A 15,290-nucleotide genomic window follows, 5' to 3' on the forward strand; every position below is an offset into this window, starting at 1 on the left:
GACATCTTGGTCGGCATGGACGAGTTGGGCCGAAGGGTCTATTTCCATTGCTATGTGACTCTATCAGTACGTGACCAAGGCCCAGCCCACAGATCACCCCATTGGTTTTCTGACGGCATGTAGAGTCAGGAGGCCGCTTCACGGTTGCTTTGACCATGCTTACCACCATCTGTTACAATGATTGTGTGCCTCTCTGTGAGGTGCAGTCAGGCTTTAAAGCTCTGCAAGCTGGCAAGACAAGCAATTAATATTCACTCCTAATTGTTGTTGAGAAGGTCGTGATGAGCTACCATCTTGAATTGCTGCATTCTTATGGGTGAAGGTACTCCCAGAATGCTGTTGAGGAGTTTCAGGATTTAGAAGGCTTTGTAATATATTTCCAAGACGGGGTGGCATGTGACTTAGAGGGTAACATACCATTGTATGGTATGTAGTCTCTGACCTCCTATTGGCACAATATCTATGTGGCTGGTCCAGTTGAATTTCTGGTCAGTGATAACTCCCAGGATGTTGAAGTTGGAGGAACTAAGAGATGGTAATTCTACTGAATGAGAAGGATAAGTAACTAGAATCTTTTTGCTGATAAGGCTCGCAAAGCACAGTTTGAAGACTGTAATTATTGTAATAACCAGTCAGAATGCTAAGTTGTTTGTACCAAATGGGTATGGGTTAGTCCAACAGTGAAATGCCCTATTCCTCCTCTGGGTGCTTTCCAGTTTAGGTCCATTTTTTATAAATTTATGAACCAGTACATTCTGAAAGTAGTTAGAATGTAGCCAGTAAACAACATTAGAATGTATTACTTGATTAGATATATGAAATAGCAAATGTATTCATTAAATAGCGCACATTGTACGTTACTGGAAGTTTTGGGGGGAAAATAGATGGTCCAAAAGAAATGAAATGGCTGTGGAGTTATTTTTGGGAACAGATTACATTCATCAATTTAAAATCATAATTTACTTGAGTATAATGAACAATTTTTGCAAAATCCAGCCACATCAAATTTTGTTCCCAGCTGCATTATGACATGGTTGACTGTAACAGTTTAATAATTATTTCTTCATTTTACTTTCAGGTGGAATGCAAAATATTATGCTACATACCTTTAGCCTTGCCCGTTATACCTACATAATGCTTTCTGGAATGCTTCATGCTAATGAAAGACCAGTTGCTCGGATTTATAGCAATAATGAATTTGAAACTCCAGACATTCAGGGACCGATCATTAATTTTAACATACTCGATGAGAACGGTGATATTGTTGGTTACGCAAAGGTATGTAATTAAGTCTATTGTCACTTTTTACCTCGGGATGAAGGATGATCAGACCACAAAGTTTTATGGTATTTGGTCATGCTACACAGGGAAACTTGCATAGAGTTGTACAGCATAGAAACAGGCCCTTCAGCCCATTGCGTCTGTGCTGGCCATCATGCCTATCGATACTAATCCTACTTACCTGCATTAATTCGATATCCCTCTATGCCTTTGCTCATTCAAGTACCTGTCAAGATGCCTCTTAAATGTTGTTACTGTTCCTGTGTAACACCTCCTCTGGCAGCTCATTTCAGATGCTAACTTCTCTTTGTGTGAAAAATTTACCCCTCGGATCCCTGTGAAATCACTCCCCCCTCTCGCCTTAAATCTATGCCCTCTAGTTTTAGGCACCCCTACATTTGGAAACAGACACAGGCTATCTACCCTATTCATGCCTCTCATAATTTTATTTATCATGTCACCTCTCAACCTATTTCCTTTAAGGAAAACAAACCCATCAAAGCCAATCTGTCTGATAACTCAAGCCTTCCAATCCAGGCAAAATCCTTGTGAATCTTATCTGCACACTCTCCAGCTTACCTCTGCAGTCATAGCATCTTGCAAATAAGGATGCTGCTCTTGGGTAAAATGCCTTGCAGTTCACTGCAGTTGGAATGGTCAGAAATCTGTTTGGTATTGCAAGTATAATTAAAATGTAAAGAAAATGTTAGTCAAAGGTTCAGTCCAACAGCTGCTCATGGGTGTGTTTCAAAAGAGAATTTGGAATATGTCTATTAACTAAAATAGTATAAAATTCTCTAAAATGATGATGACTGCTCCATTGAGGAAAAGTTGTTGTGAACTAGTGGTCTTTTTATATTTTTTTTTAACTACAGTGTTGTTTCTCTTTTGCCTTTTGAACAATTGGGTTACTGGCTTCCAGGTTATAAATAGCCGTGCAGACTGACACATGAGGGAATGCAACTAAACTTCCAATCTGAAATCAATATCTTCTACATGACAGCATTTCTCCGTGTAGTACTTCATTGTGAGCAGTATCCTGTGGGTTGGTACTGGAGGTTGGGAACCCTGAAGAGCATGAACAATGATGTAAATCCCCAATATAATGAAACCTATGCCATTAATGGACTTATTGGGCCAGACCTTGCTAATAAATGCTGATCGTTCTGTAGTGGACTGGCAGCATTTACCCATGTTAATGCAAGCAGGTTTAGCACTAGTGTACTCAAATACTGAAGCCCTGAAATTGCTGACAAATTCTTTATTGAATCTGTCAGTATATTCCATTGCTTGACACTACATGGAACATAACAAACTTTATGAGATTGCCTAGTGTTTATGCTATGGAATCCGTTCACAAACCTTGTGCTTGTTAGACCTAACAGAGGATCTGTAATATCATTTATTTGAATAGAGATTTGACAGCAACAAGCCAGAAAGATAAGTTGTAATTCTTCTTTCAAGCAGCAAATTACAAATGCTGGAAATCTGAAATAAAAAGAGTAAATTCTGGAAATACCCAGCAGTCAGGCAGCATCTTTTGAGAGGAAAAATTAGAGCCAATATTTCATATTGATAGGAGGCAGAAAGCAAGGATGTTTTAAGTTTAGATAAGGTGAAGGAGTGTAGGGGACAAAGGGAGTATCTGTGATAGGGTCAAGACCAAGAGAATATAGAGACACCTATTGTTGGTGTTGGCTGAGAGAGGGTGAAGGCTTATTATTTGCAGCTGATACATCTAGAGGAGTAAGTAGAGGGAAATGATTGAAAACATGAGAGAAAATAAAAATATTGCTGGAACTGAGAGATTCAGATGTGAGAAGCTGTTTCTGGAAATATGAAGTAAAATGGAATGATGGAACCACCAGCACGTCAGACAGCATTTGTGGGGAGAGTTAAAACTGGCTCATCCCGAAACAAACTGAAGATAGTCTAGAAGGTCAGAGTGAGAATGCAGTTCTGTATCTCTCGGTTCCAGTTTGTTTTCTTTTTCTCTCTCTCTTCTGCTCTCATTTATCTCCCTTTAAATTATATCTCCTTCAGACAGATCAGCTGCAATTAATGAGCCTTCGCACGTGCACGATCTCGCTCTCGCTCTCGCTCTTGCTCCCCTCCCCTCCCCTCCCCTCCCTCACGAATACCACATACACCTGACATCAACATCATCTGTGTCGTTCAGATTCTTTTGGTCTTCACCCTGTCACTCTTTGTTCTCTGCACCCCTTCCCTTTCTCTACAACCTAAAATGTGCTTGTTTTCAAACTTTGTGCTGATGAAAGGCCTAATTCCAACTTTTTTTTATTTTGTGTTTTCTTAATTGTGTTTATAGTAATGTTTTAAATTTTTAATGTATTTTCTTCAGGTGATATTTACATGTTTTTAAAGATAATTTTTAAAAAATTGAAATGTTTAATTACTAAAAATGAAATAATTGTTCAACATTTCATTCATAAAAAATGTACCCATGCATAGAGTTAAGGGACATTAAGAGACCAGGCAGAAGTAGGCATGAGAGAAGCTTGATGCACATTTTTGAGAACTCGCAGATTGATGTATTCAGATTGATCTTTCTTTGACAAATAAGTTTCACATGTGGAGGCTCCTATCTCGAAAGGAAGAGCAGGCTCTTGGGCATAAGTAATATATGAAATGTTTGATTAATCGTTAATTAATATTTTTGCAGACGACCCAGTTGCAGTATGTCTTGTATTTAGAAGCATTGTATGAAAAATGCATGGGTAATCAAAATCAGATTTATTGTCAATTATATAATGTGAGATTTGTTGTTTTGCAGCAGCAGTGCAGTGCAAAAACATAAAATTACTATAAATAGTGCAAAAAGAAAAGGAATAACGAGGTGCTGTTCATGGGTTTATGGACCCTTCAGAAATCTGATGGCAGGGGAAGTAGCTGTTTCTAAATTTGAGTGTGGGTCTTCAGGCTCCTGTACCTCCAGCCCAATGGTAGTTATGAGTGGATAATATTGTAACCTATTTAGCCATTCCTACTAAGATGACATCAACCTTACCAATAGACCCTAGAAGTCTATTTCACAATAACCATGGGAACTTAACGTCAGGGTGCCGGATGCATGGTTGTGCCATCTGCTGCTGGGCTATTTGCATAGAGCGTAGAATTGGGACAGACAATGATATTCGTTAACGGTAGTGTAGCGATTAGCGTAACGCTATTACACCGCCGACTACCTGGGTTCAATTCTTGCCACTGTCTGTAAGGAGTTTGTACGTTCTCCCCATGTCTGCATGGGTTTCCTCTGGCTGCTTTGGTTTCCTCCCACATTAGGTTGGGAGCTGTGGGCATGCTTTGTTGGCGTCGGAAGAGTGGCAACACTTGTGGGCTGCCCCCAGCACATTCTCAGTAACTCAAAAAGATGCATTTCACTGTGCATTTCGATGTACATGTGACTAATAAATAAATATCTATAAATATCTTACTTATTTTCAAAAACTTGGCTTCTGTAAAGTGCAGGTATATTACAGTAGTGACCTGTATGGATAGAGATATAAAGTTGCATAAGATGTCATCCCCATTTTAGTATCTATCAAATCCATTTGTTTGCTGGATATACTCACAATTTCCTCAAAACTCATCTCTTCCTTTTGTATTTTTCCCTTTACCTGTTCCTGCCCCTGTGCTCTGTAGCATCAACAAAAACTGTTTGAGTCCTTCCAGATCCTCAAAGACGTGTTCCTTTTGGGACATTTCTCTCCATTCTTTCCCTCCACCATCCCTATCCCTCCTGCTCTGAATTGCACATCAAGTATTTTCCTTTTCTGCAATGAGTAGTTTGTACCTGAAACTTATTGATGAATTGACTTCAAAAAAAAAATTTGAAACAACACTTTTTAGCTTTTCAACAGTCAGCATATAAACTATGTTAAAAGTGAAAAATGCAGCTAACACACACAAGTCCAAAACACTGTTCACTTGCAATCTGGTTGATTATGTGATTTTTATTTTCTTCTGAATATGTCATCATTATTTACTGGTACAGGTGGACAAACTGGCAAATTTGCACAACATTTATCTTCGCACAGGCTGCTTTTGTAACACTGGAGGCTGTCAGCGACACATAGGAATCAGTAATGAAGATGTCAAAAAGAATCTGAAGGTTAGTATTGACTGCATATTTTCGATCAGGATACAGTGCTCTATAGACTTAGATTGGGTGTTCATTGGCAAGGATTTATAATTGTGAAACTGGATGGAAATGTTTACTACTTGACATATCATCACGGCAAAAGGTGTTCATAATTAATCCTCCTGCAGGAGCTCTACTATGCTGCCAAAACAGCTTGCTTGATCTTCAGGCAGCACTACATTAATCTTTCATACCATGTGCTTGATTGATTTTTGCTTTCAGAAAATTCTTCAAAGGAAATACAACAGAGGTATTGCGGTTTGGGATAGGAATAGGGAAGTATAAAGTAATTCCGATTTCTATCATTCATATGTGTGCATTTTATGTTAATATTTCCCAGCTTTTTGCTTGTGTGAGGTAACTTTATTTATCCATCTATTCACGTTTTCACCTGATTTGGGCATCACTGGCAAGGCAGCATATGTTCCTTTCCCTAGCTGACCTCAAATATGGTTATCAGCTGCCACCTTAAACTGTTGAGGACCTTCTGGTGAAGGTATTCCCAAAATGCTGAAGGAATTCAAAGCCTAGACCCAGCAATGTCGCATTTTCAAGTCGGAATAGCATGTGACTTGGAGGGGTAGCTACAGGCAGTGATGCTCCCTTGTGCCTGCTGCTCTTGTCCTCCTTGGTGGTAGATGTCACAGATTTGGGAAATGCTGTTGGGTTAGCTTCCTGCCCAAGAAATCATTTTCCCTTTTCCAATAGTGCAGAGTCTGTACCTAATTAAGGCTACTTGTTTTGCAAATTGCCATAACAATAACATTGCCAAATGTTAAAAGCTAAAAAGTTGTAATGACATTGTCACTTAACAATATCAAAGCAAAGTGCAAAGAATAAGGATATGATTTTAAAATGGAAGCAGAATTAAATCTGGGCACCCTGCTCTATTTTCCTTTGCCTGGTCATGCAAACTTTTTTCACGTGAAATTCACATTTGACTTAGACTCCCCAGTTGTAACACCATAAGAAGGATGTATAAATAAGCCTACAATATATGGTATTTAAAGGAAATTGAATTACATTGCTTTTGGTCATCCACTTGCAAGCACCCCTTCGCACTGCAGAGGTGTGTGATGTACTCATCCCTTTGTCTCTGATACTTGCTCAAATCTAATTCCAAAGTTGCCACCACTGAGTGGTAGCTATGGAAGTAATATAGTATCCTGATTTGAGTTAAATTAATTCAAGTTAGCAGAGGCAGATAAAAATTGTTTTTCAGAATACTAATTGCTTAAAATTATTTTCAATAGGCAGGCCATGTCTGTGGAGATGCTTTGGATCTGATTGATGGCCGCCCTACTGGTTCAGTCCGAATATCCTACGGCTACATGTCAACGTTTGATGATGCACAAACATTTTTAAAGTTTGTAATAGATTGTTTTGTTAAGCAGCCAGTTTGCTTTGACAAAGACACCCTGTCTAAACTAAACCTCTGTAGGACAATGAAAGAGAAAGATGAATTATGGGCAGAGAATTTGGCAAATGAAAATGTCATCTCAGTAAGGGAAGTCTCTTCAGAAATCGCTGGAACACATTCTCGCGGAGTTGAAGTTCCTCTCTATCAGAATTTTTCAGACAATCCATCAAAGTGGAATAAAAACCCAGGAAGTTCCAAATTAATCTCTAATGACAATGAGTTAGTGACCCTCACAAACATCTACTTGTATCCAATCAAGTCCTGTGCTGCTGTTGAGGTGGGTATGGATTTATTTTATAAGTATATAGTGCTTTGATATTGTGAAAATGGATGCTTGTCAATCAATGGTGTTGCTTCACTGGTGCTTATAATACAAAATTAAATTATTGAACTATTCAGGACCATTTACAGTCTTGTTGACACAGGTGGGCCAAGTAATTGAAGTGGCAGTTGGGGAGCACTTTGGGTCCAGTGACCACAATTCTATTAGTTTTAAAATAGATATGGAAGAAGATAGAACAGGTCCTAAACTGGAGTAGGGCCAACTTTGAGGACATTAGGCAGGATTTAGCTGGGTTCAACAGAGTGACTCTATTTAAAGGCAAAGGAACAGCTCGCAAGTGGGAGGCTTTTAAAAGGGTCACTTCAAGAGTCCAGGGGCAGCATGCTTCTATTAGGGTGAAGGGTAGATATGCCAAGTTCAGGGAACCCTGGCTGATGAGAGATGTCAAAGCTTCGGTCAGGGAAAAGAAGGAAGCGTACATCACATTTAGGCAGCTGGGTACAAATGAATCTCTCAACGAACATAAAAAGTTTAAGCAAGCTGAAGAGGGAAATCAGGAGGGCAAAAAGAGGATATGAGATGGATTCGGCAGGCAGGGTTAAAGATAATTCCAAGAGGGTCTTCAGTTATATTAATAGTGAAAGGGTGACGAGGGAGAGACTAGGTCCTCTTAAAGACCATCAGGGAACCACAAGAGATGGCCAAGATTTTTAATGTCTATTTCTCCTCAGTGTTTTACCAAGGAGAGTATCATGGATGCTGAAGAAATGAAAGTAATGAGGTCTGGGACTATATACATATTATGAGGAAGGAGGTATTTGCAGCTATGAAGCACATTAAAGTGGCCAGATCCCCAGGGCCTGATCAGCTGCACCCCCGGACATTATAGGAGGCCAGGGAAGAAATTGCGGAGGCCCTTGTAGAGATATTTGCTTTGGCGTTAGCAACTGGCGACGTTCCAGAAGACTGGAGGATGGCTAATGTTTTTCCATTGTTCAAGAAGGGTAGCAAGGACAGGCCAGGGAGCTACAGGCCGGTGAGCCTGACTTCAGTTGTAGGGAAGTTACTGGAAGGAATTCTGAGGGACAAGATCTACCATCACTTGGATCATCAAGGCCTGATCAGGAATAGTCAGCATGGTTTTGTGCATGAGGGGTTATGTCTGACAAATCTTTTGGAGTTTTTCGAAGAGGTAACTAAGGGGATAGATGAAGGTAGGGCAGTGGATGTTGTCTATATGGACTTTAGTAAGGCCTTTGACAAGGTCCCGCATGGTAGGCTGATCTGGAAGGTTGGGTCGCATGGGATTCAGAATTCCCTTGATGATAGGAAGCAGAAGGTGTTGGTTGAAGGTCAATTCTCTGACTGGAGGCCTGTGACTAGTGGGGTGCCCCAGGGGTCAGTGTTGGGACCTCTGTTATTCATTATTTGTGGAAATAATTTGGATATGAATGTACATGGCATGATCAGCAGATTTGCTAATGATATTAAGTTAGGGGGTCTTGTTGATAGTGAAGCAGGTTACAATGAATTGCAGAGAGATCTTGATCATTTAGGGAGATGGGCTGAGGAATGGCAAATGGATTTCAACTTAAACAAGTGTGAAATGATGCATTTTGGACAGTCAAACCAGGGTAGGACTTGTACAGTGAATGGCAGGGCACTGACGAGTATTGCAGAATAGAGGGACCTGGGAGTACAAGTGCACGGTTTGCTGAAAGCAGCTGAGTAAGTAGACAGGGTGGTGAAGAAGGTGTTTAACATGCTGGCCTTCATCAGTCAAGGCATAATGTTTAGGAGTAGGGACATTATGTTGCAGTTATATAAGTTGTTGGTGAGGCCGTATTTGGAGTCTTGTGTACAGTTTTGGTCACCCTGTTAGAGGAAAGATGTTGTCAAGCTGGAGAGGGTGCAGAAGAGATTTACGAGGATGCTGCCTGGACTAGAGGAGCTGAATTACAGGGAGAGGTTGGCCACGCTGGATCTTTATTCCTTGGAGTGCAGGAGAATGAGGGGTGACCTCATAGAAGTTTGAAAAATCATAAGGGGTATGGGTAAGGTGGATGGTCATAGTCTTTTCCCTAGGGTTGGGGAGTTCATAACTAGAGGGAACCTGTACAAGTTAAGAGGGGAGAGATTTAAAAGAGACCTGAGAGGTACTGCTTTACACAGAGGGTAGTGAGTACCTGGAATGAGTTGTCAGAGGAACTGGTCGAGGTGGGTACAATTGCAACATTTAAGAAGCATTTGGATAGGTACATAGAGGGGAGGGGGGGCTTGGTGGGTTATGGGCCGAATGCGGGCAACCGGTACTAGCAGGGAGGATGCTGAGGCCAGCATGGACCAGTTGGGCTGAAGGACCTGTATTGCTCTATGACTCTAAGATCAAAACAGGTTCCCCTTAAGGGCAGTCATTTTTATTTGGCCTATTTTTGGCTCTGCTTGGCATTATTCCTCCAAGTCCTCACTTTTGGTGCCAAAAGACCAGCATTTTATTGATAGCCAAAAACCTTTAATACCCTGCTGGCACCACAACATTTTGACTTTCCATATTCTTGTTCACTGAGAGTGCCTGGCAAATGTGTACATCAGCTCAGATTGTACTATAAAGGATAGTTAACTTATTTCTGTACAGGCATGAATAATTCTTAATAGACAGAAGCCATTTTGGAAAACTTTAAATATTGGCTCCTATAATTGTTGTATCAGTGGAAAGATTTTGCATGAACTTTGCAGATGTTATGTAAGCATGCCCGTCTAGTTGTAATCTATTATATCTAAAATTTTATTGCATAAGCTGAGAAAGAAAATAGTTGTAATGTGACTTGTAACAAAAGAAATAAAAGCATGAACCGGGGATGCAGCCCTTCAGGGTTTGCTCCAAAAGGATCAGGGCAAATTCTTGACAAGTCTTATTTCCCACCTGATCTTCATGTCCTTTGATTCTGTTTGAATTCAAAAATATATTCATTTCAGTCATGAATATACTCTGTCACTATGTGTCCACAGTCTCCTGTGTAGAGAATTCTAGAGATTCACAAACCTCTAAATGAAGAAATTTCTTCTTGCACCTATCCTAACTAAAGTCGGCAGAATTGAGCTGGCTGTGTTTCATTGACCAGAACCACCTCTTTAACTGGGTGGGCCTGAACTAGTCACTCAAAGCAGGAGGGCATTTCACTAAGCTGACCAAGAAGAATGGAAAATCTCCAGCATTTTACAATCTATAGAAAGTTAATTCTTGCATTTGCATGGAATGGTATCTATAAATTGAGTTTGATGTTCATAAAGTATCTCTGTGAAAAGGCTTATCTCAATGTCTTTATTAAATTTGTATTGAGGGCAGGATGTGATGATGTAGTCCACTGTTTGATCCAGGTTACCATGTTCACGGGCAGAGGAGGGTTTGATTTGATGCTTGCACATTAAGCGGCAACTGCTCATGTCGTCCGGCTGTCTTGAAGCCCACCCTGTTGAGTGGAATAGCATGACTAATGTTATCTTATTGGTAAATGACCATTAAGAAAAGACGTCCACCTGCTCAATATTGCAGCTTTCAAATAGAACATTTTAAATCATACCTCTAATTGAGTAAGTCTTTATAAAACCCATAGTTGTTAAAGTTTGTTTGTGGCCTTTCTCAGGTCAACTTGGTACATTTCTGTGGGTGGCAATGAAGCTTTCACTAACTTTTGTTCGAGATATTGATTATTGTACCCAGATTTCTGTATTAGTATCATTCGTGTTTCTCAATGGAGATCATTCAAGTTGATCTTAATATTAAGAGGAATAGATAGACAGCCAGTGCCTTATTCCCAGGGCACCAATGCTCAATACAAGAGGGCATGGCTTTAAAGTAATGGGTGGGAAGTTCAAGGGAGATATCAGAGGGAGGTTTTTTACCCAGAGAGTGGTTGGGGCATGGAATGCACTGCCTGGGGTGGTGGTGGAGGCAGGTACATAGGTCAGATTCAAGAGATAAGCATATGGAGGAATTTAAAATAGAGGGATATGGGGGAGGAAGGGGTTAGATAGTCTTAGGCAAGGTTTAAAGGTCAGCACAACGTGGTGGGCCAAAGGGCCTGTATTGTGCTGTACTGTTCTATGATTCTATGATGTATTTTGAGAAAGTGAACAGCAATGTCAGGTGGTTTATGGGGTTATGGGATGGTGTACGTTTTCCTTTTAGCTTCCATGTATAAGAATGGAGTTTGCATTGACAGAAGTAATATTGATAGTTTTTTTGCTTGCAACAAAAGCTGTATTAACATGCCCCTTGTGGCAGTACTCTGATACAGATATGTCAAATTAACTGTTGTGGACATGGTTCTCAGGATCACCCCATGTCATTGGTTATTTGGTACTGCAGGAAAGAAGGCATCCTGGTATGATTTACTTCACCTACTGCCAGTCAGCAGAGATTTATTCAGTTGGAACATTTCAAGAAAGAATGGAAGGGAATTGCAGGGTGGTGGTTGGCTACGTTCTTGGGTGTGGGAGCAACAAAAAGAAAGCTGCACCATAAAAACACTAGTAGCAATCCCACAAGATAGGGCAAGCGCATGTAGAGGCTGCTACAGCCAGTTGTGGCCAGAAACCTGGCTATACTTGAGGACGTGTTCCACTTCTAATCTATGGGATTCTGTAATGCAGTGGCATCGAAGGCAGAACACCACGTGATTTCAGTAGACATAATATTTGGGTTAGGTAACACTTCCACCTGAAATTTCCTTTAGTTTTCATTTTCTTCTGCTAATTTCAAGTACTTTCAGCTCTGAATGGGTTTTTAATGGCTTGTAATGCCTTTTAGGCCTATAGAGATGCTTGGTGAACTACTTAGTCCTTCCTACTGTCACCAATTATTCCGTAGTTCTTTAATTTTCCCTGAGCTTTTTTAACTGCTGTTTTGTATCCCATCATTTATCACCTTCTGGCATCTCAAGAAACTCTTGCCCATTGCTTTCAGTGCAAGTAACTAGCATCCTTAACTTGCCCACATCAAACAATCTTGTTAAGGGATGGGATCTGCATGTGCTCAGACACTGGCCAAGAGTGACCTGCAGCTATCATAAGGGTAAAGGTTGATTCAAGTAGCAGCTGAACGGAGATCAAGGCTCAAGTGGTTTCTGCTGCACATGACTCTGATTTCAGTCAGTGGCTGCAGAAGGAGGCTTAAAAACAGGATATGCTTGAAAAGCTTAGCAAATAAAGCAGCATCTGTGTAAAGAGAAACAGTTTCGTCAATTCTAACAAAGGATCTTGACTCTGTTTCTCTTTCCACGGAAGCTGCCTGACCTGCTGAATGTTTCCAGCATTTTCTATTTTTATTTCAGAGTTCCAGCATATGCAGTTTTTAAAAAATTTTTATTTTCAAATGTAGGGGCAGCAGATGTATGTTTTCCACATCGGCAGGCCTGCCATAAAAACTGTATGCAGTCTCAAAGAGCTGAAGGAGTCTCGCACCAACTTCAAATAGGGCTTTGTGCAGAGATTGGAGCCCATCTTAGGCAGCACCCAAACAGTGACCACACATGGCCTACCAGTAATGCAGTGTCTTGTAGCTGGAGTATAGCTTAACCAGTGTAATTTTAAATGGTATAAAATTTCATGACGATATCAGATTATATTATAAAATTATATGGGGAAAATGTTGGTTGGTGGTTGATGAATCAATTTGAAGACATCTTTACATGAGCTAATAAATGTACTATTTCAAAATGTACATGTTGTTAAACATTTCATTACTTCCATGGTTTAATCATAAAGGATATCCAGTCTGATAATTTTTAATCAAGTATTTAGTATTCCCACAAACACTGTCTCATATGTCAATTTGAAGATTAAGGGTTGTTATAATACTCAAGTAATTGAAAAGAGTTTGATTAATATATTCAAATTCAAAAGAGACTTATTTACATTATAAAGAAATGTTATCATTAAAAATTCATCAGGAGAAGTGACATGACATTTAAAAACTCTAGACACAAGCTCATTTGGATCTTCCACTTTTGATGATTTTAATTGCTTCTTTCCCAGTTTTAATGATGTGGATACAATGGAATAGGATTCTCTTAAGTAATCAGAGAACTGAATTAGTTCAATAGCCTAGATGTAGCTGAGGTGTGATCTGCCATGGTAACCCACAGTAAAGATGACTACTTGCATTTTGTTGCACAAGTCATTTGTTTCTAAAAAGCATTCTTGTTTTTCTATCCAACATTCATGCCATTCAGTCAGTTCAATTGTATTTAAGAACAAGGGCTGCAAATGAGATTTATTTCAAAGTTTGCCAAAGACATTCTTTAGTATTTATTATCTTTAGTTTTTACATTTTAATCCTGTCCATATGAAATCTTTCCCTTTACCCATGTAATCTAGGCATAAGGAACTTTTTACCATTCATTTTTATTACCAGTTTATACATTGCTTGTCTGAGGATAAGATAGTTTCTTGTTTGAATAACATGAAAGGTGGATGACAGAAAAAATGAAGCATTTAGAAATTAATCATTTCTATTATAGATAAAGCAAGTGTTTGCGAAAATGCAAGTATTTGCTGCAAAGCAAATTTTAAGACTTGTTTTCTCCTGAATCGAGCCATAATGATAAGCCATGAAGTATGCTTGAATAGATTCTGTAAAGAGAAAAGGCGGATTGTAATGGTTCCTGCATCCAAAATGGCAAAATCTAGAAAGCGAAGACAAAACACATTTAATTATTGAATTTCTAGTATTTCTTGTCATTGAAGTTTATTTCCAGTATTCCTTTTATATTTCACATTTTCAGCATTTGTTGTTCTTAGATTCTCTGTCTAGAATATATCACAAAACAAAGAACAAATGGAAGATGATTCCATATCTTTTAACAATCATTTGAAGCAGGCTAGAGGTAATTCTGCTCATTATGCTCCTTTTGTGATTGGAATTTCTGCCACATATCATTTTCTTATCCTCCATTCTCTTTGCTTCTGATTCATGCCCAAAATGTCAAACCATCATCTCCCCCATCTGCCAAAATGACTAACCTGGTAGAAATCTCTAGCCTTTTTAATATTTGCTTCAGATTGCCAGCAATTGCTGCATTTGGTTTTTTGTTCTGTTTTGTAGGTGTTTATTGTGTTATCTTGATGCCCATAACCTCTCAGCTATACACATACAGTATGATCCTCTGCTGTGTTTATTGATGGACTGTGGTATTCAGATGGTGTGTTGTAGAATTTACAGGTATCAAAGTCTGATTTAGAGCCACTTTAGTAAGCTTGTTGTGATGTATGTATTGATAGAGGTAGAAAGTATTACTGCTAAAAATCTAATTAACAAAAACCATAGAAGTGTTGGCAACCACTAGAAATAGCAAGGAGTATGACCTTTCTCTGAGTTGTCATGAACAAATTGGAGAATTGTGACAAGGATACCATCATTTTGTTCTAGCTTTGGATGGATGCCTTTCCCTATCTGCCTCGCATTTCTCTCCACATTTTGAATATTTTTTTTAAATTGTCATCCTGTTTTGTTTCTCCCAGCTTTCTTTGCATCTTCTTTATTTTTATGGAGGGAATGGCTGTAATCAGGAAGAGGCAATCCTTTGAATTCTCAACTGACGGTGATAAAAGCCTCATTTAATATGGCGGGTGAAGACAACCAGAACAAGTGGACAGGATGAAAGAACTGGAGGTCCTGAAGGAGGTGGAGACCTGCCAACGTAGAGGAAGGAGACCTGTTCCATCGGCCGCACCAGCTGAGAGAGAGAGATGGTGGAACTAGAACTGGAGTTTGGGCCAGAAGGCAGCGAAAGGCCAAAACTCCAGAATCTATACCCAGAATGGAGATCCTGGGAATTCCAAAAATGAGCCAGCCTTGCCTGTCAAGGCTCGGGCATTAAGGAATTGCAGGGAATCAAAGTATTAAACTCTTGGCTCTGGTACAGTGAACAGTGGAAGGAGCATCAGATCATCAATGCCCTTCTACTTAAGTGTGGACTCCATCCAACAAGAAGCCACAGCAGACCAGATTATGTTAAAACATGCATACATTGCAACAACACCAATGAAACCCTGGCGCATATTTCTGGGTGCTGTCTCGCTGTTAAAAAGGAGTGTATCAAGAGTCACAATAAGATCACTGACTGAAGAAAAATGCCAGCTAA

The 15,290-nt window shown here is 39.6% G+C and overlaps 1 protein-coding gene across 2 annotated transcripts in view; it reads left to right on the forward strand.

The window, feature by feature from the left end:
- mocos (molybdenum cofactor sulfurase) overlaps positions 1–15,290 on the forward strand; it is a 101,538-nt gene that overhangs the window by 41,394 nt on the left and 44,854 nt on the right. For both annotated transcript variants that reach the window (XM_052015471.1, XM_052015472.1), the window contains 3 exons: positions 1,079–1,278; positions 5,297–5,413; positions 6,697–7,140. In XM_052015471.1, the coding sequence (XP_051871431.1) occupies positions 1,079–1,278; positions 5,297–5,413; positions 6,697–7,140 (761 nt within the window). The remainder of the gene's footprint in view (positions 1–1,078; positions 1,279–5,296; positions 5,414–6,696; positions 7,141–15,290) is intronic.

The sequence above is a fragment of the Pristis pectinata genome, chromosome 5, assembly GCF_009764475.1.
Source record: "Pristis pectinata isolate sPriPec2 chromosome 5, sPriPec2.1.pri, whole genome shotgun sequence".
NCBI lineage: Eukaryota > Metazoa > Chordata > Chondrichthyes > Rhinopristiformes > Pristidae > Pristis > Pristis pectinata.